This window comes from Mesocricetus auratus, unplaced genomic scaffold (assembly GCF_017639785.1).
Source record: "Mesocricetus auratus isolate SY011 unplaced genomic scaffold, BCM_Maur_2.0 Super-Scaffold_15014, whole genome shotgun sequence".
Taxonomy (NCBI): Eukaryota; Metazoa; Chordata; class Mammalia; order Rodentia; family Cricetidae; genus Mesocricetus; species Mesocricetus auratus.
The window spans coordinates 46,708,856-46,732,823 of NW_024429186.1; the positions used below are offsets into that span (position 1 = coordinate 46,708,856).

The window sequence follows — 23,968 nt, forward strand, 5'->3', positions numbered from 1 at the left end:
ATTTAAGTTTATCCCCAGCTAAAAGCAAGCTTGAGACCAGCCAAGTGTATATGAGATCCTGTCTTAGAAAGAAGGCAGAGGACAGTGAAGAGAGATGTAAGAGGTTTCTGTTGGCATCAAACTTTAAAGGAAAAGATTGTTCATATCACAAGCTGTATGTCTACCAGCTGAAGCAAAAATTAAAGGGCAAGTAAAATACAGGCAGGACTGGCTAAGTTAGCCAAACTATGTAATATCTTTAATATGTCATTAAAGAGAATTCCCCTTGAGGAGGAGTTATTGTAATCACACATGTAACAAATCATAACATATGAAAACATTTCCCTCAATAAGCGTAAGTGACACTCTTTTCAGTCAGATTGGAAAATGCTGGGAACCGTGAGTAGCACCCCATCACTCAGTATGTTACAGTGAGAATGAGTAGAGTGGCGTACCGCTAAGGATGCAAGAGCTCTGCGTGCTGTTTGTGTGCGTTAGTCTCCGTGCTTTTGCTGGTGTAATCCGGCAGAGGCTTGTACATTTCTGTGCACAAAGTGCTTTCCAGGAGTAGCTTAAGAAAGAAAATAGTTGCTTGAACAAGCTAAGGCAGTGTCACTTGTCAGTTCCAGGAATGACATGATGGTACTAAAAGCCGTGCTGTCAAAGATGAGTTGTTGCAGACAGGCTCAAAGTGGACATACTTTTTAAAAACCAAGGTCAAAATTAGCACATGCAATAGAATACTCTTAGGAAAGATAATATGTCTCTAAGTAAAATATGTGGATGAAAATATGTGAGACGGTGGCTGTATTTGATTAAGGTCACAACTTGTTTTCTTCCATATTTTTTCTTATATTCGAAATTTTCTTCAGTTAACACAGACTACTTTTAATAACAGAAAATCCCCTAGTTTATATCGTTTAAATAAACATAAATGGAAACAGAGTCTTCGAGACTTTCTATGCTGTCCTCTATTGTAAACACATCTGCAACTACTTGAGCTGTGTGTACTGCATCCCAGGGAAGCCGGCCTCTTCTGTGCTCACCTTGAAAGTCCTGCCTGCTCCTCAGAGCTGTGTACACGCTCCCACGCTCCCACCGATGGCGGCCCTCTGCCACCACCGATGGCGGCTTTCTGACCCAAGCTCAGGTCCCTATGAGTTAGGAAGCAGGACAGAGTCAGTCAGGCTGCCATTCCAATTAGCTATGCAGTCTCACTCCAGTGGGTAAAGAATTGGAATGTATTTGCTATTTCTGGGCCCCAGCTCAGTCTCTTCTGAGGCTCAAGCTAGTCTTTAGTCATCTGGCTAAATTATTTTCTTCTCTTTTGTGCTTTGCCCATTACTATGTATATAGCACTTAACATCCAGTGTATAGATTTCCATGTCAGCATTTTGTTTTGTTTTGTTTTTCGAGACAGGGTTTCTCTGTATTGTTTTGGAGACTGTCCTGGAACTCTCTCTCTGTAGACCAGGCTGGCCTCGAACTCTCAGAGATCCGCCTGCCTCTGCCTTCCGTGTGCTGGGATTAAAGGTGTGTGCCACCACCGCCCGGCCCCTTGTCAGCATTTTTAATATTCACATTTTGAAGGGCTAGGAGAGTAGCTCAACAACAGAGTACCTGGGTAACATGCTCAAGGCCCTGGGTTCAATCCCTAGCACAGCAAGAAGGTAAAGAGTTTAGAGTATTATGTCCTCGCTTTAAAACACATGTACTATATTCCACATTTAAGTTGAGATACCATATGTATCTCAACAAATGTAGATTATAATGTTTTGTGCATGTAAAAGCAATAGCAACTTGTAGATATTCAATATAACTATAAATCAATAAACTTGAAAATGGAACTAAAAAAAGAATGTTTCCCCTGGGCAGTGTCACCTCCACCTTACGACCATGGATGTTATCAGTGGTATTTTGAGATTTTGGGGGGGGGCGGATATTGAGACGTGATCTTCTGTGTAGCTCAGGCTGGCCTGGAACTCAAGATAACTTCTGTTTCAGCCTCCCAGCCTGTAGTTAGAGGTGTTTACTACCATACCCTGTGTTTTCAAGCCGTCCTATAGCTCCTCGGAACACCTGGTTTCACCTGCTCTCACACTGTGTTTCGTGTTGGTGTGAGTTTTGTATTAAGTTGCCTTCGTAATTAAGTCTTCCAGTGGCCCACATTGTTTTCACAAGTAAATTCTTACGTAAAGGTAGGCTGTCCATTACTAGCCCCTACCGTGGCAATCTGCTTTCATGTACTTCCAGACCCTCTAAGCCAGTGGTTCTCAATGTGTGGGTCATGACCCCTTTGGGGTTACATATCAGATATCCTGCTTATCATATATTTATAGAACAATTCATGACAGTAGCAAAATTACAGTAATGAAGTAGCGATGAAATGATTTTATGGTTGGGGTCCCCACAGCATGAGGAGCTGTATTAAAGGGGGCAGCATTAGGAAGGTTGAGAACCACTGCTCTAAGTCCTCAGTTGTGAAGTTTTCTTTTTTTCATTTCAGATCAGACTTGTACTTTGTAAAATAAAAAGAATTACTAAAAATTGTTGATATGTTTAGACAAGAGAGAGAGTGCTTGCTGTTTCTGTACTAGTCCCAACAGTAACGAGTAGTGCATGGCCCCTTCTAAGTGTATGTCTCAGGGTGAGCCCTGCTGTCCCGGCTGCTCTCCAGGCATTACTTGTGCTTGCTCTTCATATCTTCCTGCATATGCTGGGGTTTCTCTGAAGTGTGCAGACTCCTCCCCATCCGCTCCCGTTGGTACTCTGTAACAATTTCACCAGCACAGACTAAAGCAACGGGATATCCAGAAAAGGAAGTTGAGATTTTTAAATAGTGAATTTTATTTTTTCCAGGTTATTTATTTTTATTGTATATGCATTGGTGTTTTCCAGCATGTATGTGTGCACCACATATGTGCCCACAGAGGTCTGAAGAAAGCGTAAGATCCCCTAGAGCTAGAGTTATGGGTGTTTGTGAGCCACCATGTGGGCGCTAGGAACTGAACCAACTCTTTGACAAAAGTAACCAGTGTTCCTAACCACTGAGCCATTTCCCTAGCCACCAAATCATGAATTTTAGAAGTGGGGTGCGGAGCCAGATGGTAAGGCTTCTTCCTTCCTAGTAATCACCTGCTAGCCTCTTTCTTCCATCTGTGAGCATAACAGAAATTAGTGTGCTCTATATTGTTTTCTAAGTAAAAATGTTCTACTCACTGATTCCCCCAGGATGGCCCCAGAAGTTGCAGCAGTGGAAAAGAATGGTGGCTACAACCAACTCTGTGATATCTGGGCAGTTGGAATTACAGCAATTGAGCTTGGAGAACTGCAGCCGCCTATGTTTGATCTTCATCCAATGAGGTGTTCTCATTATTTACAACACTTTGGGGAGATGAAACACTGATGTCTCTGGGTTATTTTCAAGTGTATCAGAATAGTAAAAGTACTAAGGGACTCAGATGTACTGTCATATAACCTGCTCGGGGTGAACATGCACACATACACACTCTGCACATATGATACCCCCCAGTGTCACCAGAAAACAAAATATGAAACATCTTCATTACCCTCCCATGAGGTAGTCCTACACGGCTTTATAACAAAATATTCAGTCTAACTGTTAAGCACATCGATGAAAGTATCTTAATATTGCCCTTAACTGATTTTTTTTTTCCAGGGCTCTCTTCTTAATGTCAAAAAGTAATTTTCAGCCTCCAAAACTAAAGGACAAAACAAAATGGTGAGTTAAAGACTGTGCGGTCTTAATGGGATTTAACAGTCAGTTCCCTCATGTTGTCGATGATGAAACCTGAGCTTTGAGGAGCTTACCCGGTGTTGCACAGCTGTGCATCCGCGGGCTTGCGGCAGGAGTTAGGTTTATTTTCTTTCTAGTCATCCCTGCCCTTGGCAAACTGCCTCTTTCTAACGTACTGGCGGCTTCAGCAAAGAAGTATGGTGACGTAAGGGATTTGAAATGAATGCGTGAAGATTTTGGAAATTCATATTTTTTCACCCTGTTATTTTTAAATATCCCTTAATTACATATTGTCTTTCTTGGACTGTGATATTTGGAAAAGGTTACCAAATACTCTGACACTTAAAATTAGTCCTTAGTGGCTTTGTTCTTCCTTCCATATGTTCAAAGGAATTATGGCTTATTTTCATCTTCATCTCCCCTTTCTTTTACAGCTACCATTATAATGTTCATAAGCATTAGATAGCAAAAATTGAAAATTTCTCTGATAGAAATTGACAAGCATTTTATAAAATAAACCAGAAAATAAAATTTTCTGATTATATCATACACATAGTTCTTATGTAGGTGTATGGATTCTTGAAGGTCTATGAGCCTCCAAATGTGTATGTCCATTTATTTTTCTGACGAGACAGTGTATATAGTAAGATTTCAGAGTTTAGTCTCCCCTCCCCATGGTAGACTCTGAGTTATGTGTCATAACCTGTGTGGGTACAGTTTCCTAAGGTGATGTAAGAGTTAAGGCAAGTCACTCTGGCATGCCTTTTAGTACTGATGCTGGCTTCTTCATGCTTCCTGGTACTCTGAGTTCCTAGTCATTTGGAACTGGAGGACTTTGTGGCAAGAATGCCTTAACAGTCCCTCAGGAACAGCAAACATCATGTGTCAGCATTAAATGTGTGGTCAGATTCCAGAGGTGCAGCCCCTAGACTGTCTTTCTAGTGGAGTGGCCCTCACAAACCACCATGGGCAAAGCAGTGATCAAATTTCTCTGCTGATATGTGCTGTGTGTTGTCTTTGCTGGTTACTATGGAAACTTCCTTGGTTCTTGAGCCCTTCTCCCCTAGTGGAATCTTAACAGTGGCAGAAAGAAACCTGTTTGTAATGAATATAGGATTCCTTTAACTTTTTTTCTTCTCCTTCTCCTGCTTCATCAATGCAAGTAGCAGTGAAATCCTTTTGGTTGCTAAAAAATCACTCATTTTTCTTTGCCCTCTCCTTATGAATTTCAAAGATTCTTTTAGAATTTAAATTGTCTCATAGTAGTCTCTACCCTCCAGGTAATCTAACCTGGACATTGGGCTTGTAGCAGCACCTGGAAAGAACTTAAATCATGCATCTGCCCACTTCTGACCTGTAGTTCCATGTTTGAGGTTGTCTAGTACTATTGCTATTTAACTGCATATTACTTAAAAAAAAAAAAGGCTGCACATATGTCTGAGGGATATACTGTGTTTTATGTTTAGTTTTTTCGCCTGGATAGAACTAAGAGGTCTGAGAGGGGGGAAAATACTTTTTCTCACATTCTAACTGTTCCTGTGTTAATTTTATGTAGTAACAGCAGAAAACTATTACTAGTGACATGTTTTTATGCCATCTCTGTTTATTTGAAGGTCATCGACATTCCATAATTTTGTCAAAATAGCACTAACGAAAAACCCTAAGAAAAGGCCGACTGCTGAAAGGCTCCTGACTGTAAGTCATGGACCACAGGGGTTCTTTGTCACATGGTACCGAGATGGGTCCCTAAGAGAAAAGTGGGCCTTGTGAAAAATGTTAATCTTTCCAGTAGTGATCATCAGACTTTCGGTAAGGGACCAGATGCGTGGACTGTACAGTTCTGTCAGACTGTGCACGACTATTCATTTCTGCCATTGTAACATAAAGGTAGCTATAGACAGTATACATTTATAGGTATAGTCTTAACACCCAAGAAAACTTTATTTAGAAAAGTAGTAGGCAGTAAATCTCAGTTTGCCCTGAGACTATTATTTGATGACCTCAGCCCCTCATCTAAAATTAGTTACTTTTCTTAGTTTATTATGCCAATTTATAATGTGCTCTACATGTAGCTGTAAAAATGCCTTTGTCTAAGAAATTCATGAGTACAACAACCTAAGAAAACTGTATAATTTAACTGAATTAAATGAATGCAAATATACAACAAACATGCCTTTTCTTATTGTTTTGAAACATTCCACAGTATTCACTGGCACATCAGTATATATAAGTAAGCATCATCATTTGGCTGGTTATACTTTTACAGTATAGTATAGATTACATAGACAAATGGTCACACTCTGATCTCATAACACGGATGTTTGAGTTGTTTATGATCATAGGCTCACTGTGATGTTTCTCCCGCTGCACCTCCGTGTCTCAGTCTAGGCTCCACCATTACCTCATTTTACAAGTCACTGACTTAGAAAATCACAAGTAACAGTTTTCTCCAAGCCTTAGATGTGAAGGCACATTTGTGAAGTTCTTGTGTTTGTCTTTACTTAGCACACCTTTGTCGGGCAGTCGGGTCTGTCTCGGGCCCTGGCAGTTGAATTGCTGGACAAGGTGAACAACCCAGACAACCATGCACACTACACCGAAGGAGACGATGATGACTTCGAGGTGAGAATGGGGTCAGGAGGATGCTTGAGACTCTAGAGTGTATTCTATTATTTCAGGTATTTGTTTACTCTTGGCTTTATGGACAGGGTCTCACAGGATCGCGGTTGGTCCAGAGCTCCATATGTAGACCAAGCTAACCTTGAATTCTCAGAGATCCTCCTGACTCAACCTCCCAAGTGCTGGGGTTACTGGTCTGAACCACCACACTCAACTGGGAATTTATTTTCTGATTTATACCTTCAATTTAATTACAAAAAAAGACTGTAAACTATACATACGTTCGCTTAATTATACCTGCCAAGGCTTTCCCTAATCCTGCTCTCATTCCAAGTTCTGTGGTTGACTGAGGTTGAAATGAGGTTATCCTCCTCCACCCCTTACACACATGTGTGGAGAGCCGGAGGTGCCTCCTCTCCAGATCTCAGGTCCTATAGTGACATGTCATCTCCCAGTAGACCATGCAGACAAGGCATCTGTTTCCCAGGAAATAATGTCTGTAAGAATGCTCCTTTGGGCCATGAGGAAAAAGTTTAAGGCACAACACATGAATGTAATTTTTCATAACGACTCCTTAGAAATTCAGTCAATCAGTTTTTCAATTTTTCTATTTATGCATATAACAAGATACAGATAATTTTAAAGGAGTAAGTTGAAATCCTCAATGGGGGAAAAAAATATTCCTGGTATTTTTTTCCTAAGTGGTTTCTTGTATAATTACATGTAGGCATTTTATTGCTATGTATGTCTTCTCTGAAAATATTCTAGGATTATTTCAAGTTTACCATATGTAGTAGCACAACATACAAATCTCATTGATGGCACCATTGTTTCTGTTTAAGTGACTAGTGAATGTAGTCCTTATAGAATCTTTAAAAGATAATGTTTATTCCCCCCAATGCCTCATATATATTATTATCCTGTTCTATCATTTTATTTGATGTTAAATTAATTTGAATTGCAAACATTAAACAAATCAGCCATTCATAGATTTCCTATACTCTCTCTCTCTCTCTCTCTCTCTCTCTCTCTCTCTCTCTCTCTCTCTCTCTCTCTCTCTCTCACACACACACACACACACACACACACACACACACACAGAGGAAGTTCAGAAAAAGCAACACATAATTTATAGGACTGATAATCCTATGGTGTAGGAAATATAGGGTCATACAGAGGAATATCATAAGTAGGGTGGGAAAGAGCTCAATGGAAAAGTTACATTTGAACATCAAAATTGAAGGATACGTAGAATTAGTGGAAGAGAGAAAGAAGAAGGTTTTGTTGTTGTTTTGGTTTTAGATTTTTTTTTTCATTTTATGGGTACAAGTATTTCGCCTGGATGAGGGTATCAGATCTTCTAGGAGAGTTACAGACATTTTTAAGCTGACATGTGGATCCTCTGAAAGAACAGCCAGTGCCCTTAACTGCTGGCCAACTCTCCACCCCAATAATAAATCTTTTTAATAGAGGCAATAATGCATGTTTTGAAAGCCTGATGTTAATAGGGAAAGCAGAACACTGGGGGAGCTAAAGAAAAGTCAGTCTGGGTGGAACAGGGAATAAGCCATGGAGCATGAAGCTACAAAACTAGATACTGTCTCAGCCATGCTAAGGCTTTAGACTCAAGGTGGTCAGAAGCCATTAAAGGGAAGGAAATGACGTGATCAAATGTAGACTTTTCAAAACATCCTTATGAGTTCATAATGGTGAGTCTGTTTATTGGAAACCTGTTAAAGAACTACCAGGAGAGAGCAGGGTGGAGATGACCGTAGGTAAACCAGTGGTAGAGCACTGCTAACGAGTTCTTCACTCAGGAGTCACCAGAAAGCTGGTGATTGAGTCACGGCTAAGATGAAGAATGAGAAGAGACTTGCTTCTGGATTTTGATTTGAAAACCTGGTGAATATAACCACTTACTGAGGTAGAATCATGAAGAAAGTTTGGGAAGAAAGATGAGTTTACTTTTATACTGAACAACGTGTTACATAAGAGGTCTGGTAAGGAGATAGGTGCTGGTTGTAGGGGGAGAATTTGTCTATATAGATGTGGGTCACTGCAAAGGGAGAGGTAGCTTTGAGGAACAAATGTGACCCCCAGGGAAAGCACATTAGACCAACAAGTGAAGAGAGCTTAGGATAGAGGACCCTGAGATTCCTCTCACAATGTAAGGATTGACTAGGTGAAGAAGACCAGTAAGGAGCACAGAAAGGAAGAGGGGCTCCTGTGAGAACATTGCCAAAGTTAAAAGCTAAGGTCATGCTGCAGAGACGGCACAATGGTAAAAACACTTTTTGCTGCAGAGTTTAGGTGACGTCTGTGAGAAATGAACTTGAGAGCCTCCCAGCAGCACTTGACACCCCAGGTGCTAGTTGAGCACCCAAGGTTGGTGTTTTACAGGGTCACTGACGTGAAGGGCACGGGGAGTTTAGAGTATTGACAGGAGATTACTTAAAGCTTTAGACTACAGGGTATGAGCTAGATAGGAGAAAAGTGAAGGCCTGGTACCAATGGCAAGTAAGAGAGTAATAGATCAAAGAAGCTGGAACTCAAGCAGGAACATTAAACACTGATGGAAGCGAGAGGACAAGCTCAAAAATCAGACCTAGGAGGTAGTGTGGAGTTTAGAGCTGATGACACTTACGGTCTAGGAGGAAACTTGGAGTGGAGTACTTCCAGCTGTCTGACTGTCCTAAACCCAGGTCTGTACATCCACTCCAGCCTTTGAGGTCTTTTGGCATTGATGGGGAGGGTCTTGAAATGGAAAGAGGAAAAACAACAACTCAAGCCACTTTGAGAGCCATCAGTAAGTTACCAGACGTTTGGTGCTAAGGGCTGAGCTGGAGGTTTGGCTTTAAAGGACCCGAGCTTCTGCTAAGGTGGAAATAACTGATTACTCATTTGGCTCATATTTTTTCTCTTTATATGTGTAGCAGTGGTTTTGTTTTATTTTGTTGCCTACATGTGAGTCTGGCACCTATGGAGGCCAGAAAAGGCATCAGATCCTCTGGAATTGGAATTACACATGGTTGTAAGCTGCCATGAGGGTACTGAGAAATGGACACGGTCTTCTAGAAGAGCTACAGGTGCTCTGAACTAATGAGCTGTTTCTCTAGTCTCGTGGCTTCAAATATTCTTAATATGCCTCTATCCAATATTTCTCCTTTCTGTATGCTATACACTTGCAGAAATTTTCCTCTTAAAGCTATCCCTAGTGCTGCCCCTCCCTTGCAGTAAAATCTGCAAACACTTTGTTGTGCTCAAAAACTGAAAGCCAAGAGCCTTTGACATTCAGAGCCTTCCTCATCCCAGTGCACTCAAGTAACTCCCAAACCCCACTTCCTGCAAGCGCCTCGTTCTTGCATTATATGATCATATTCTGTGTCTAGTGCATCCTTACATCTGCATAGCCAATGCCTGCTGTACTTCAGGCCCCGGGACAGTGCGGAGCCTCTACTCTTCAGTTCAGTACAGAAGGAATCTCTCCCTTGTCCAGGCTTTAACAGGAAGTTTTTCCCTAATGACTGGCACTGACCATTGTCTAATTTTGTGCATGTCTGTATCCTTTGTCATCCCAAACTAAATGCTTTGAGGACAAAGTGTTTCTGACTATGAATCCCTTCAGTGTTTTACACAATGTAAACATGGAATAAGTAAATAGGCATTTAAGGCATCTTATCGTTCATTGTATTTTTATTGTCTTTTTATGAGAAATGTTTTAGTAATCATAAATGTCAATAAACATTTATAAAGAAATTTTAAACCTTTTATTTGTTGAAAATTTTAAGTGTGTATATTATGTTTATTTTCACAGTCCCATGCAATCATTCGTCATACCATTAGATCTACAAACAGGAATTCCAGAGCTGAACGGACAGCTTCAGAAATCAATTGTATGTGCATGCTGTATATTTTTCATTGGTGGTCTTGGAGGGTTGGTCTGGGTATTCTTATATTTTTTAATGGGATTATAAAATCTTAGACTAATTGAGGCTGCATTTTAGTATTTCAAAATATAGTAAAAATACAGATTGCTTTTCTGGTTTTATTATAATTTTATTGTTGTTTTTAAATAGATTTTATTTTTAGTTATGAAGATAATTGTGTCCTTTGCAGGAAATTTACAAGAAATTAAAAATAGAAAATTTGCGTTGCACTTCATCATATAACCTACAGATATCTCATTTTTTTCTGACTTCTTGCTTTGCCATGAATATTTCATGTGTCTGATTGTACTTTGGCATAATAGAGAAGCATTTTCTGTTTGTTGTCACTGACTTTATAACTACACACTGTTGCAGGTTGAGTCATGTTTATTTCATGCTGTAGGAGATAGTCTTCTGTTATTGGGCATTTGGGTGGGTTTTAACTATTGTAGATCAATTGAAAACAACTTCACAAATATTTAAAATGGAATTTTGATTTTTTTTATTTAATGAGTTAATCATAAACAGACAGAAAATTTTATATCAACCACCTTTGTCACCTTAACCACATTTAAAACACAAGTTTTGGATATGGATTTCCTGGCTTAGATATGTGTTGTTTCATGAAATTAAAGTAATTCATGATAAAATGAGATGCATGACTAACAATACAAGTAGAATTCTAGCCATAATGAGGTAAGATAATTCATTCAATATTTGAACCAATTAGAATTCTTACCAATGATATTATCCAATAGCTGTCTGCATTTTATTTTATTTTCATTTTTGGGGGAGGTGGCAGTATTGCCCAGGCCAGCTTCAAACTCACAGTGACTTTTTTTCCTCAGTCTCCAGGGTCCTGAGACTGTAGGGTATACCAGCATGCCTGGCTTACGGCTTAAGTCTGTTTTCTTCAAACAAGTATTCCTAGCTCTTTGAAAGATTGTCTTCCCTTAATAGATAAGCGAGTAATAACTCAATACTTGGTGCCTTTTTAGTGCTAGTGCCCAGCTTGCTGTCTTTTTTCTAAAATTAGTTACGTGTTTATTATGAACCTACTGAGCCATCTTGCCAGAGTCTTGCTTCTTGTGAAAAATTTCTGAGGGCCCCAGATACCAAAGATAACCGTTTTGATAAAGCTATATTTACTTTGTGTAGCTATATAATGTTCTTTTAATGTGATCTAACTTGTCTTTTATTTATAGCCTTTGCATTTTATTCAATATTCTTTTTTAAATTTATTCATTTTTTATTTGCGTGTATCAGTGTTTAGCCTGCGTGTATATAGGTGAACCATGAATGTGCCAAGTGTCTGCAGAGGTCAGAAGAGGGCATAGGATCCCCTGAACCTGGAGTTAGGGATGGTTGTGAGCCACCGTGTGGGTGCTGGCAACCAAACCTAGGTCTTCTGCGAGACAAGCAAATGCTCTTAACCACTGAGCCATTTCTTCAGCTCCTTCTGCTATGTCCTTGAGTCTGAGACTGCAAAAAGAGTGTTCCATGGTGTGTTCTTGCATCTTCTTTTTAGATACTTAACCCTTTAACATAAACCTAGAATGTGTACATTGAAGGCTAGGCTGCAGTTCCTCTCCCAGGGTGACAGCCCTTTGGGGTCAATGCTGTTTGTTAAAACTTGTCATCTTTTTTCTCATGGGTTCAAGATACCATCTTTATTGTAAGACTAAATCCCAATGCCTGTCCTGGGACCTGTTTCTGGGATTCTGTTATGTTGCTCTGAGTGTCTGTCTGTGTACAGCAGCACACTGGTGACGGTTCCATCTGCAGAGACCCATTACGACTGCTTCTCCTCCTGCTGCGTCCCTTCCTCCACAGCCGGGTGCACACACTGCCATTCTTCTAACTGTGTCTGGTTATTATAGAAATACATTTCAGAATCGGTTATCTAGTTTTCAAATTTAGTTTTGCTGATGTGACTAAATTAAGAGTTGACATCTAGCTGGGCTTTGGTGGCGCAATGCCTTTAATCCCAACACTTGGGAGGCAGAGGTAGGCAGATCTCTGTGAGTTCAAGGCCAGCCTCCAAAACAATACAAAGAAACCTGTCTCGGGGGAAAAAAAAGTGTTGATGTCTTTACAATGCTCGGCCTTAACTAAAAGACCCTCCCTCCCCACCTTGGGGGGGGCAGTCAAGATTTAATTTTCTTCACAAGTTCTTAGAATGCTGATATTTTCATGGAGTATGCCTTGGGTAAAGTTGAAGTCATTTTACTGGTGACTTTTTTTCTGTCTTTACATTTAAACAGTTCTCCTTTTATAGTTACCAGAGTGTTTTATGGCTCTGTTCTTGCTTGCTTAATAGATTTCAGTTCTAACATGATTTTTGCTTCAGTTTTCTTAAGTTGGACTGGTAATTTATATACAATAAAATGATCCAATCTTAAATGTGACACGTGGTAAAAATGTGCATATATGTACGCCCATATGTCACTGTCTCCCTGCTCAGTGTGCAGAACATACCTGAATCTCAGAATTGCCATGCTCTGTCACAGTCGGTATTCCCCCACCCTCCCTTCTATCTAGATTAACCGATAATCTTAGCCCTGCCACGTAGGTTACTTTTTAACCCATCTTGACTTTTAGACAAGCAGTATAACACAGTGGACCCTTTTCATTAACTCAGCCGTATCTGTGAGAGTCATTCACGCCATTGTGTAGGACTACACGGTAGTGGAATATTACATTTATGAGTATATTACAACTCACCCGTTCTTCTGTTGACTTTGCTTTGGCTATTGTAATCATTCTATGTATTCTTACTGTATACTTTTAGTGGACATTAATAATTTTTGAGCCAGGCTGCTGATATAACAAAATATCTGAGGCAAACAAAGGAAGAAAGATTTGCTTTGACTCACGTCTCTTGAGTTTTCAGTCCATGGTCACTGGGCTGTATTGCTTCTGGCCTATAGTGACGCAGAGCATATAATTGAGGTTCATCATGGTTCACCACATGGAATGAGAAATCAGAGGAGTAAATTGATCTGGCCAGAGACAATATACAGTCCCGAAGGACCCACTCCCTTAAGTTAGGCCCCACCTTTAACTCTATGTCATCTCCCAATAGCCTTTCTGTTTATGAACCCATTGTTTAATTAATTCATTTTGGGGTCACAGCCCTCATGAGCCAGTCACTTCCCCAAAGCCCATCAGCTAGGTTTTATTTAGCACATAGATTTTCATGGACATTTCACATCAAGTCATAACATATCCAATGTTAGACTGGCCAGGGTCAAAGAAATGATCCACAAAGCCACATTTCATAGTTCTTTGCAGTGACATAAAACATGCCATGGAACCGTGTGACATCTTATCTAACAGGAATGGAAGAGGCGCAGAATTCAGGGGAGTTAGACTAATGACTCACAGTGAGGGCAGCATGTGAGTGGGGAGGGGTGAGCGCCGGGTCTGTTCTGAGCGCGGACTCTGAAGCCTCCTGTAGCTGAGCGCTGCCTTTAGAAGTGCCTTCCTTTGAAGCTCAGTGTCTGGGTTAGATCTGAGTCAGTGACTTAGATCTTCCAGACGTAATACGATGATTCACTGTAATGAACATGATTTCACCAGGCAGGTCCCTCCCTGGCAGCCTGATTGAAGGAGCGGTTTCTCGGTGAGAAAGCGGTGTAGCTCAGGGTATTCATTTCGTGAAAAGTGTCACATGCAGAGTGGCCTTGGGAGAAATTGTGCTCCTTCCGCCCTTTGCGTTTGGGCTTGTGTCCTCCCAGGCTGGTGAGTGCCAGGAAAAATTCCCTTTCTTTCTCACACCAAGATGAAGGCATTATCATTGTGGCCCTTAATCTCGGTTGAGACAGGAGAATGGCAGGTGTTCAGGGCCTGCCAGAACTACATGGTGAAACTCTTACTTTAAAAAAAAAAAAAGACAAGTAAATGAGAATCTTAAACAAGCTGAGGAGACTTTCACAAACTTCTTCCATTATACAGCCCCAAATGTTGTGTTTCTTTGCCTGGATGACGGTGAAGCCTAAGTGTACATAGTAAGTTCCAGGCCAGCCTGGGTTTATCTTGAATATAAAAATAAATAAATTTTCAAAAAGTAAGCAAGAAAGGAAGGAGAGAAAAAAATTTTATGGTTTACTATTTTTGTTCCATATAACAAATTGTGTTAGTGCTTTGTATTTTTTTTACAAGTTTATTACTGGGAATAAATGCAACTAGATCTTTTTTTGAAAGCTGTTTAACAATTAGCTAAACTTGTATTCAGAATCTTGTCTCTTTATGAGTATAAATGTTGAAAAAAACTTTTTGAACTTTTAGTCACATTCAATTTTTAAAAGTTTTAAAATTATGGTAACTGTAAGTAGGTAATGAAGTAACTTTTTCCAGTCTAGAATATTTTCATCTAAAAGAAATTGCTCCTTGACTATTTGGAATAACTCTGGAAGTAGCCTGATGAGATAAAGTAAAATGCACAGCCAAGGGTGACTGTAGATGATAAGGCCATCCTGACATCTCACGCATTATACAGTCCGTGTATAACGTGGCAAGCTTTTCTCTGCCAGGAAGCTGTTGCCAATCTCAAAATAGCTTCTGCAACATGGAAACAACCTTTGCCGCTTTTCCTTTGTCGTCTGTCTCCAATAATTTTTTTTTTCACATCGCCAACAGATTTATTTTAAAGGGATAGCCTAAGGGAGAAAAAAACGGGTACAGAAGTGTGGACTAGAAAATAAATACAAATGTAAGCTGTTTTACTAATTATTTTATAACCACAAACTCGTACAGAGGGTGATGCCCTGTACAAAACACAACAGATTCAAACGAGGTGTTCCCATAGCAAGGCTGAAGAGTCAGTCTCTGGTATTTGGAATTTAGGATGCAGTCCTTGTTTTTGGATGGATCACTGGGTGTTTGGCACAGTCCATGCTTTTAACCAGATTTGAACAGAAGAATGGCCACCTGACCCAGGTAGAAGTAGATGAAGTGTTTGGTTTCATGTGTCACATAACTACCGAAGTTCCGCCCCACAATGCAGTGCCAAGTGGGGTTGTACTTCTTGTCAAACTCCTTCTTGATATGGGCCGCAATATCCTTTTCTATGTTGTACTTCTCCAACGCCTGAGTAGCGCACTCCACCGAGTCCTGTTGCATCTCCTCCGACATGTCTGCATTTTTGATCACCGCCTTCCGGTCGCACATGGTTGCCGTGGAGCAGGAGCCAGCCGGCTGCTGCGAGCTCCCGAGGAAGGTGCTGGCGCCGCTCAGGCAGCTAAGGAGAGCCGGTCGCTACCGAAGCCGTGGCGCATCTAAGGAGCCCCACGCCAGCCGCCGCCGCCCAATGTCTCCAATAAATTTTAAACATTGTTTTTACTCAAAAGCACTTTTTAATTTTCTGAGTTCAGCCAAGAATTAAGCATAGAAGACAGGGGAAATCCCAGATTGCTACTTTTCCTGGGTTAGTTTGAAGGTATCTTACAGAAGAAGTGATGAGATTTCTCTCCTGTGCCTCTGTTTTTCCTCCCTCTCAGCAGGGTTAACTCTCATTTCATTCCTGAAGGTAACCATTTAAGAGGGTGTGTGTGTGTTTTTATATATATTTATGTATCTGTTCTATATTTTGCAGTTGATAAATTGCAGTTTGAACCACCTCTGAGGAAAGAAACAGAAGCCCGGGATGAAATGGTAACTGACTTTAAAACATTTCCATGTTAAAATTTGAGTGAGGTATATTTTAAGAAATTAAGTACCTGATTTTATACATACTAACTATACTGAAGTGTGAAAATTCATAGTTAGGTATTTTGATGGTATTGCAGGCAGCGTGGTTTGAGCCGCTTATTTCAGCACTCTCAGTCTTTTGAAGGATGTGCATAAATTACTAAACACTGGCGTGGACTCAGCTTTTACCTTCTTGTTAGGATTGCAGTGAGCACAGTTTGCTTTGCTTTACTTCGTACAGTGTCTTATCTGAGGATGTTAGTGAGTCACTTGTTGTAGATCCTGTCACCTGCCTGTAACTGTAGCTGCTTTTGCTGTGTCTGTTGTCTGTGAGAGGGCCTCACTGTGTAGCTCAGGCTGCCCTTGACTAGTAGCTGCAGTCCTCCAGCTTCAGCTGCCTAATGCCAGGTGACAGCCGTATGTCATCACAGCAGAAGTGATATCATTCGGAGATTAACTACATATTTAACCCTTTATATAAAAGAATAAATAAGATATTGCTAGGATTGGCCTAGAAGGTTCCTTAATGTGTACTTCTTTTTAGTCAATAAAAATGCAGTTTCTAGGCCAGGTGCTGGTAGTGGTACATGCCCTTAATCCCAGCACTAAAGAAGGAAGAGGCAGGCAGATATTTGAGTTCAAGTCCAGCCTGTTCTACAGAATAACTTCCAAGACAGCCAGGGCAACACAGAAAACCACTGTTTTGAGGGAGAGGTGGAGGAGTGAGTAACAGTTTCTAGTGGATTTTAATGGGCAATCTTCTTACTGCTCATTTCTGTATGCACCAGCATTTTCATGCTTGGTTATTTGTCTTGACTGATGGAATAGTTATGCAAATAATTCAGATTTTTGTTGGTTGTCGTTTTGTTTGTTTCTGCTTTTCAGATTGAAAGCTATATTTAATAAATGTGGGGAAGTTCTTAAGTTTACATCAAATGATAATGAGTCATTGATCTAAATGTGTCAAATGACAGAACAAATTGTGCAGACGTCATGATAACAGTCACAATGCTGGGGTTTTCTTGAACCCGATAAGATGGCTGATACGTAGTTAGAAAATCAAGTAGTCGATATTAAATGTATTAATATCTGTGAAAGTAACGTTTTACACTGTGACCACCTGCACAGGGACTATCATCAGACCCAAATTTTATATTACATTGGAATCCTTTTGTGGATGGTGCAAATACAGGCAGGTAAGTTGTTTTGTAATTAGTAACTTGATTATATGAAAAGTTTTTATGGGGATTTGTCTTAAAATGGTCAGAGCTTTGGCTTACATTATTGATGAAAAGCATAATGGACTATTTGGTACGGTTTTTAAAGGGTCTCTTGTCTGGAGGGATTTTGTTTATTTTCTTCTGTTTTTGTTTTGGTTTTCAATTGTTTGCTTTGCAAGAGGATCATGTTACATAGTCCTGGCTTGCTTGGCACTTCCTAGTTAGGCCAGGTTGGGCTTGAACTTGCAGCCATCCTCCTGCCTCTGCCTCCCAAGTACTGGAGTTGCAGGCATGTGCCACCATTCCTGGCATGGTTTTTGTTTTAGTCCACATATATTTTGTATAATGATAATTTATTAAAAGATGTCATTGGGGGGAAAAATACTATAGTGGTGGTCAGAAAACCCTTGTTCTGTTTCTCTAATGTAGTTTCTTCATATTCTAGACCTGTCTTTATTCAGCAGTGAATAGAGGGGCTGGCTTCAGTGAGTCATTGAATTGTTTACATGTTTGTGCATTTCAGTTATCTAGAGAATTCATTGCAAATGTAGACTTCTGGGTCCCCATATTAGGCCAGTAGAGCTATGGTTGGCAAACTGTAGCCTGTGGGTCAAATCTAGCTGCTTCCCATTCACTAAGCATGGTATTTGGGGAGAAGAGGATGAAGACACAGAGAGGAAGGGGAAAAGAGGGTACAAAGATGACTCAGTAGTTAAGAGCACTTGTTTTTTGTTCCAGTGGACCTGGCTTTAGTTCCCAGCACCCTCATCGGGCAGTTCATAACTACCTATAGCTCCATTGTCAGAGAAGCCAATGCTCTCTTTGGCCTCTGCAAGCACTGCACACATATAGTGGACATACATATCCTCAGCACATATGCATGTGCATACATAAACATAAAATGAATAAAGAAAATCTTAAGTTAAAAGCGGTATTTGCATATTGAATGAATAAAATGAAAGAATATTTTGTTGTATGGAAAGATTACATGAAGTTAGAATTGCAGTCAGCAAAGATTTATTAGAACACCACCAAATCAATTACTTTACCGTTTATAACTGCTCTCACACTATGTAAGCAGAGTTGCAGCTGCTGTCTGCCATCTGAAGGATATAGTGTTTAGTATCTGGCCCCTTACAGAATGTTTGCCAACCCCTGCTGTAGATTACAGTCTTTGTGAATGGAATCTAAAGACCCTGGCAGTTTCCTGCTTCACTGAAAGGACTCTGGAGAAGTGTGCACGACCTTTGAGCTATCACTGCTACTCAGGCTTTGGTGTGCCTGCTGGTCACCTGAACACTGCAGGGTCTGGTGCAGTGAACGTTCAAAGTGTCAGTTTGTCAACGTTCTCTAGGGGCCTCCCCTGAGTAACGAAGGGTTAATAATGCAGTCACATGTACTCACGGGCTCCAGAATTCTGAATTTCATTGTTTGATTGTTTTGTTTTTATTTGCTTTTATTTTAATTTGGTTGTTGTTGATGTTTGGTTTTAGGGTGTTTTTTTTTTTTTTGGTTGTTGTTATTGGTTTTTGTTACATTTTGTTTTTTAAGATAGAATCTCATATAGCCCAGGCTGTCCTTGGGTCCCCTGCTCTACCCTGTCTCTGCCATCTTAGTGCTAGGATTATGGGCACATGACACCACACCCCACTTGTAGTGGGAAATTTTCAATTTTATATAAATACACAACCCTGTTTTGTTTATTTACTTGTCATTAGTTTACATCCTTCAGGGACACAACACCACATGTATTCTACACACAATGCTTAGCAAAGAGGCATCGTAGAATGTGGTGTGTCCCATGTGTTCCCATGCCATGACTTCCCTCTCCCGGCCGCCCAGGTTCTGTTGGTTTCCCCCCAGACCTCCCAACACTGTTCTTGGCTTATGCGCTGCAGCACATCTCTTGCTGGAGTAAAATTCCATTTCCTCTCAAGCATCAACACCCCTCATTTTTAAAAAACTTGTGTGTTCCCTTGTTTCTGGGGACCCTGATTTTGCCAGCAAAGTGGCTTGCATCCTCACCTTCCAGATACACACTTGTCTTTTAGGAGGTTCTGTCCTAAGCAGGTCTCCACAGGCTCCAGGATAGTGGATGGCTTTTGTTTGTTTTGTTGCTGGGAAACAAAACGAGAGCCTTGTCCATACTAACCATGCGCTCTGCCCCTGAGCTACAGTGCACCCAAAGCCTGAATTTGTCTTTCTCTTTTAAGCTTAATCTAATTTGGATTACACATTAAGTGCAGCAAAAATACAACTGAAAAAAACTTTGTGGCCCTTTGTAATTCTTTTGTAGCTGTGCCAGTGCAGTCTTAGAATTCGAGGTCTTAGGTTTCTGTCATGTTGTTTGTCTCAGAGCCTCTGTTTGTAAACACTTCAGTGCATATGTGATAAGTGTTGTCTGTTACAGTCACATGACCATCTAAATTGAGTTTTTCTCTTTGGTTAGGTCAACCTCTAAGCGTGCAGTGCCACCTCCCCTACCTCCTAAGGTGAGCTGCTGAAGGATTTTGAATGACAAATCCTTCTTTACATAATCACATTTTAAAAATAATTCCATTGACTTTGTTCACATATTTAAGTTTATTAATTTTCTTTAGAAGTTGGGTATGAAAATATAATTACATGGTGGGAGATACAAAGTTTATAAAGCTTCAGTAGAATCATTCTTCATTAAGTCACTGTCAGTTTCTACTTGTTAAATACTTGGCAACTGCTTACATAATTTTATTGGTAATAAACGTTTTATGGTTTGGGGTTGGGATTCTTTTAGAACCCACATGCTAAGGTCATAGTTCTGCTGAGCAGTGACTCATTTGAATACTTTGCTGAAGGTTACAATGACAGTTTAAAGAGTACTTTCTTATCCTCTCATTATTAGCCACGGATAAACAGTTACCCCGAAGACAACCTCGCAGACGAGGAAAAATCAGCAACCGTCAAACGTTGCCCCGATCCAGAGACCAGAGCACCTCACGTTCTCAGAAGACAGAGCAGCCCAAGCTGTGTTCCTGTAGCAGAGACATCCTCTATAGGTACAAACAGCATGCCAGCAGTCCTGGAATGCTGCTAGATGCCTAGCTACCGTGATCTGGATGGCCAGGCAGATGGGAAAGAAAGCCAACTTTACTGGACTTAATAATATATGTCTTCATTCTTTAGTCAGGCCTTTTGTAGTTCAAACCTTATTTCTATGCTTTAATTACACACAAATGGGCTATAATAGATTCAGACCATTTCAACCTAATTCAGTCACGTAGTATATGTTATGGGATCCAGAGAAAATACCCATGTTTCTGCCCTCCAGTAGTCAGCTGTGATAGACAATATACCTATGTGCACATAGCAGTACAAGAGATGGCTCAGCCTGGTAATACTTGCCTGTCATCCCAGCATTCCAGAGGCAGAGGCAGGCAGATCTCTGTGAGTTCAAAGCCAGCCTGGTCCTGTTCCGAGATAGCCAGGACTATTAAACAGAGAAACTGTCTCGGGGAAAGCAAAAAAACAAAGGACAGGTCTTTGTAAATAATCAAAAGAAAAAGATAGCACAGTGGAGGGAGGAAAAGAAAGGCAACTAGTATGGTGTTTCCTAAAAATAAACAAACAGACTGTATTTGAGTCAAGCCCTAAAGTTTCTGAGGGAGGTGGGGACAGAGAGTAGTGGGATGGGCTGTTGGAGGGAGGTGAAGGACTTATTGAACTCAGAGAAGGGAGAGCTAATGCTTAGGCATTCTTGGAGAACAGGAAGGACTGGGCAAATACACTAATGCAGAAACATGTAGGTGGATGCTCTGTTGGGCAGGGTCTTGAGTACCGCTGCCAGAGCCAGGGCTAGATTTCATTTGCTCACAGTATGTTTGGCATAACGTAAGAACACGACTAAGGGTGCAGTGCAACCTAAGAGTCTGGAGGGCGGAGCCAAAGGTAAATGAACTCATCTGACAGAAATGTGCTCCCACAGACTCACCCAAGAGGAAGGGAAAGGATGGGGGAAGGAGGTTTCTCATTCAACTTTAACCACGGTTTCCTCAGGAAATGGTGATGGGATTTCAAAACTGATCAGCGAAAATACAGAGGGATCAGCGCAAGCTCCACAGTTACCTCGAAAAAAGGACAAGAGGGACTTCCCTGTGAGTACAACGGGCACTCAGCCATTTGTTGTAAGTAGGGTTTTCATAGAAGGGGAACAAGAGTAAGAACTCAGGTAACTGGAGTTGAGCGTGGTGGCAGAGGCTGGAGCAGGGTGACTAGAGCTCAGAAGTCCGGGGTCAGGCACACAACACAGACTGTTTTATGTGTAGTGAGAGACGGCTCAGCAGTGAGCGCTGACTGCTCTTCCACAGGACCTAGGTTCAATCCCCACGTCCATGGGACAGCTCTCTCCCATCAGTAACTTCAGTCCCAGGAGATCTGACACCTTCTTCCGGCCTCCACAGACACCAGGCACACACAGGTTCATATACATACGTACATGCAGACAGAACACTCGTATACATAAAATTAAAATAATCTAAAAAATAAGTTTTACAGTAACTGACACAGTAAAGGACTAAAGTTTTATTATTAACCCTAGAATTTCTTACAGTATTAAAAATTACCTTAAATTTTTTTTTCCCACAGAAACCAACCATCAATGGCCTTCCACCCACCCCAAAAGTTTTGGTAAGGATAGTTATGCAACCTGTTTATCTTTTGTTGTTGTTGTTGTTGTTTTTGAATCTTTGTAGAAGTAGATTTCCTGTCAAGTACATTGAACTACTCAAAGAAAGAATATTGTAGAAAATAAAGTTGGTGGATAAATTTGAATGTGCTATAGTCAGACCACAGACTCCAATTTGAGTGGATTGATTAACGTTTAGAGACCAAGTTAGGTGTAATAGCAGGTCTGTAATCTTCGCACTCCATGGACTAAGGCGGAAAGATCAGGGGTTAAGGTCAGCCTGGCCCACATAGTGAGTTCCAGGCTACATCTGAGCAATCAGCTATTTAAAAGAAGAAGAAGAAAAGAAAAGGCGGGGAGCAAACAAAGAAAACCAAATTGAGGATTCATGAATTCTGTCCATGGGTTCTCAGATTAGGTGTAAACACCGGTTTAATGTGATGTTCAGGCTGGGCCTTCTTCCTTATGTGGTAAGTGCCTTTCTCCCCTTGAAGCCATTCTCACCCTGAGCTGTGCACAATGAGAAAAGAAGGAAACTTAGACCAACCTTGTCTGTCCTCTTATGGTGAGATGTATCGGTGAGGTGGTGCCGTAACCGTGGGAATGGCGTACTTTGTGAGTTATCCTCACTTAATAGTTAATGTCCAGAATACAGACTTGCTCTTTGTCAGTTGCATATATTGTAGAATTACACTGCAGTGATGGTGAAGAAAATCAAATATTATTTATTTCACTTTAATGTCAGTCCTGAAGTAATAAGTTAAATTCCTGCAGCTCGTTAAATGTGTAGACTTTTGGTAGATTTGATACATTGACCCTAGTGGAAAGAAAGCAAAGACAATGACTCTCAGTAAAGGACATTTAGCTGTGTCAAAATCTGTATTTTGTGTTGAGATAAAACCACAAAGGTTTCTTCAAAAGTTTGTATGATTTTCTAAGAATATTAACATTGCATGATAAGATAAGCCATATTTTTTTCTTTATAAACAAGATGGGAGCATGTTTTTCCAAAGTGTTTGATGGCTGCCCTTTGAAAATTAATTGTGCAACATCCTGGATACACCCTGATACAAAAGGTACAAGTTCTGAATTGTATATGTGCCCCCTATAAAATGTTTACTGTGTGTAATATCTTTATAATTAGTGATAGAAAGATAGTTAACTTTAAAATTGTCACCTTAGATACTAAATGGGATAGGGCCTTATGAGCTAACTAAGTCAATAGGCTTTGGTTCAAGTGCATTAAAGTTAAATAGTGCATAGGAACTGTTCTTGTAAAGGAGGCTAAGGAGATATCACAACTGTGTATCCTTAATTTTTAATGATGAGACAGTTCATAATCAGCCATTGAGGTCTGTAGGCAGTGGGTACTACTGTTTCAGTCTCTTTTTTAAAAAGAAAAATTAAGTAAAGGGCCTTGTGCTGAGAGCTTAGCTTGAAGGTGTAGGTGGGTATGAAGAAGATGCAGTTCAAGACCAGTCTGATCTGTATTAAGATGACATTATTGGATGGATGGATGGATGGATGGATGGATGGATGGATGGATGGATGGATGGATGGATGGATAGACGGAAGATAGACAGACAGATGGATGGAGATTGATAGAAGGGAGATAGATGAAAGATATAGATTAAGATGACATTAGATAGATAATAGAAGATATAGATAGATTGAGATGACATTATTAGATAGATACATAGATAGATAGATAATAGATTGAGATGACATTATTAGATAGATAGATGATAGATAGATCAGAAAGCTTGTCCATATTTATGTTCTACTGTCTATAAAGGGAAGCCTTCCCGCCAGCCTGGTTCCAGAGCCGCATCAGTCCCAAATAAACACACAGGAGGCTATATTAATTATGAAGCTGTTGGCCTTGCTTGTTTCTTACTGGCTAGCTCTGACTTAAGTATTTATCCCATAATTGCTAATCTAAGTATTTCTCTTACCGGAGAGGTTTCTGGGTTTCCTACCCCATGGTGTTACATCTTGACTCCCTGTGTTTCTCCTTCCCAGAGTCCTCCTGGACTCCTAGTCCCACCTAGCTTGATTCCCTATTGGCCAGCAGTGCTTTATTGACAATACACAGGACTTCCCCAACAACTGTCTC

At 40.5% G+C, this 23,968-nt stretch overlaps 2 protein-coding genes across 2 annotated transcripts in view; one reads left to right on the forward strand and one right to left on the reverse strand.

The window, feature by feature from the left end:
- Map4k5 (mitogen-activated protein kinase kinase kinase kinase 5) overlaps window positions 1-23,968 on the forward strand; it is a 90,491-nt gene that overhangs the window by 44,247 nt on the left and 22,276 nt on the right. Inside the window, exons 9-20 of the mRNA XM_040742993.1 lie at window positions 3,211-3,342; window positions 3,659-3,721; window positions 5,350-5,431; window positions 6,242-6,358; window positions 10,170-10,248; window positions 15,878-15,936; window positions 17,101-17,168; window positions 19,642-19,684; window positions 20,074-20,227; window positions 21,225-21,322; window positions 21,813-21,854; window positions 22,844-22,928. Of these exons, the coding sequence (XP_040598927.1) occupies window positions 3,211-3,342; window positions 3,659-3,721; window positions 5,350-5,431; window positions 6,242-6,358; window positions 10,170-10,248; window positions 15,878-15,936; window positions 17,101-17,168; window positions 19,642-19,684; window positions 20,074-20,227; window positions 21,225-21,322; window positions 21,813-21,854; window positions 22,844-22,928 (1,022 nt within the window). The remainder of the gene's footprint in view (window positions 1-3,210; window positions 3,343-3,658; window positions 3,722-5,349; window positions 5,432-6,241; window positions 6,359-10,169; window positions 10,249-15,877; window positions 15,937-17,100; window positions 17,169-19,641; window positions 19,685-20,073; window positions 20,228-21,224; window positions 21,323-21,812; window positions 21,855-22,843; window positions 22,929-23,968) is intronic.
- LOC121139349 (dynein light chain 1, cytoplasmic) lies at window positions 15,002-15,584 on the reverse strand. Its single transcript, XM_040742998.1, has one exon. The coding sequence runs from the start codon at window positions 15,451-15,453 to the stop codon at window positions 15,184-15,186; it is 270 nt and encodes an 89-aa protein (XP_040598932.1). The 5' UTR covers window positions 15,454-15,584; the 3' UTR covers window positions 15,002-15,183.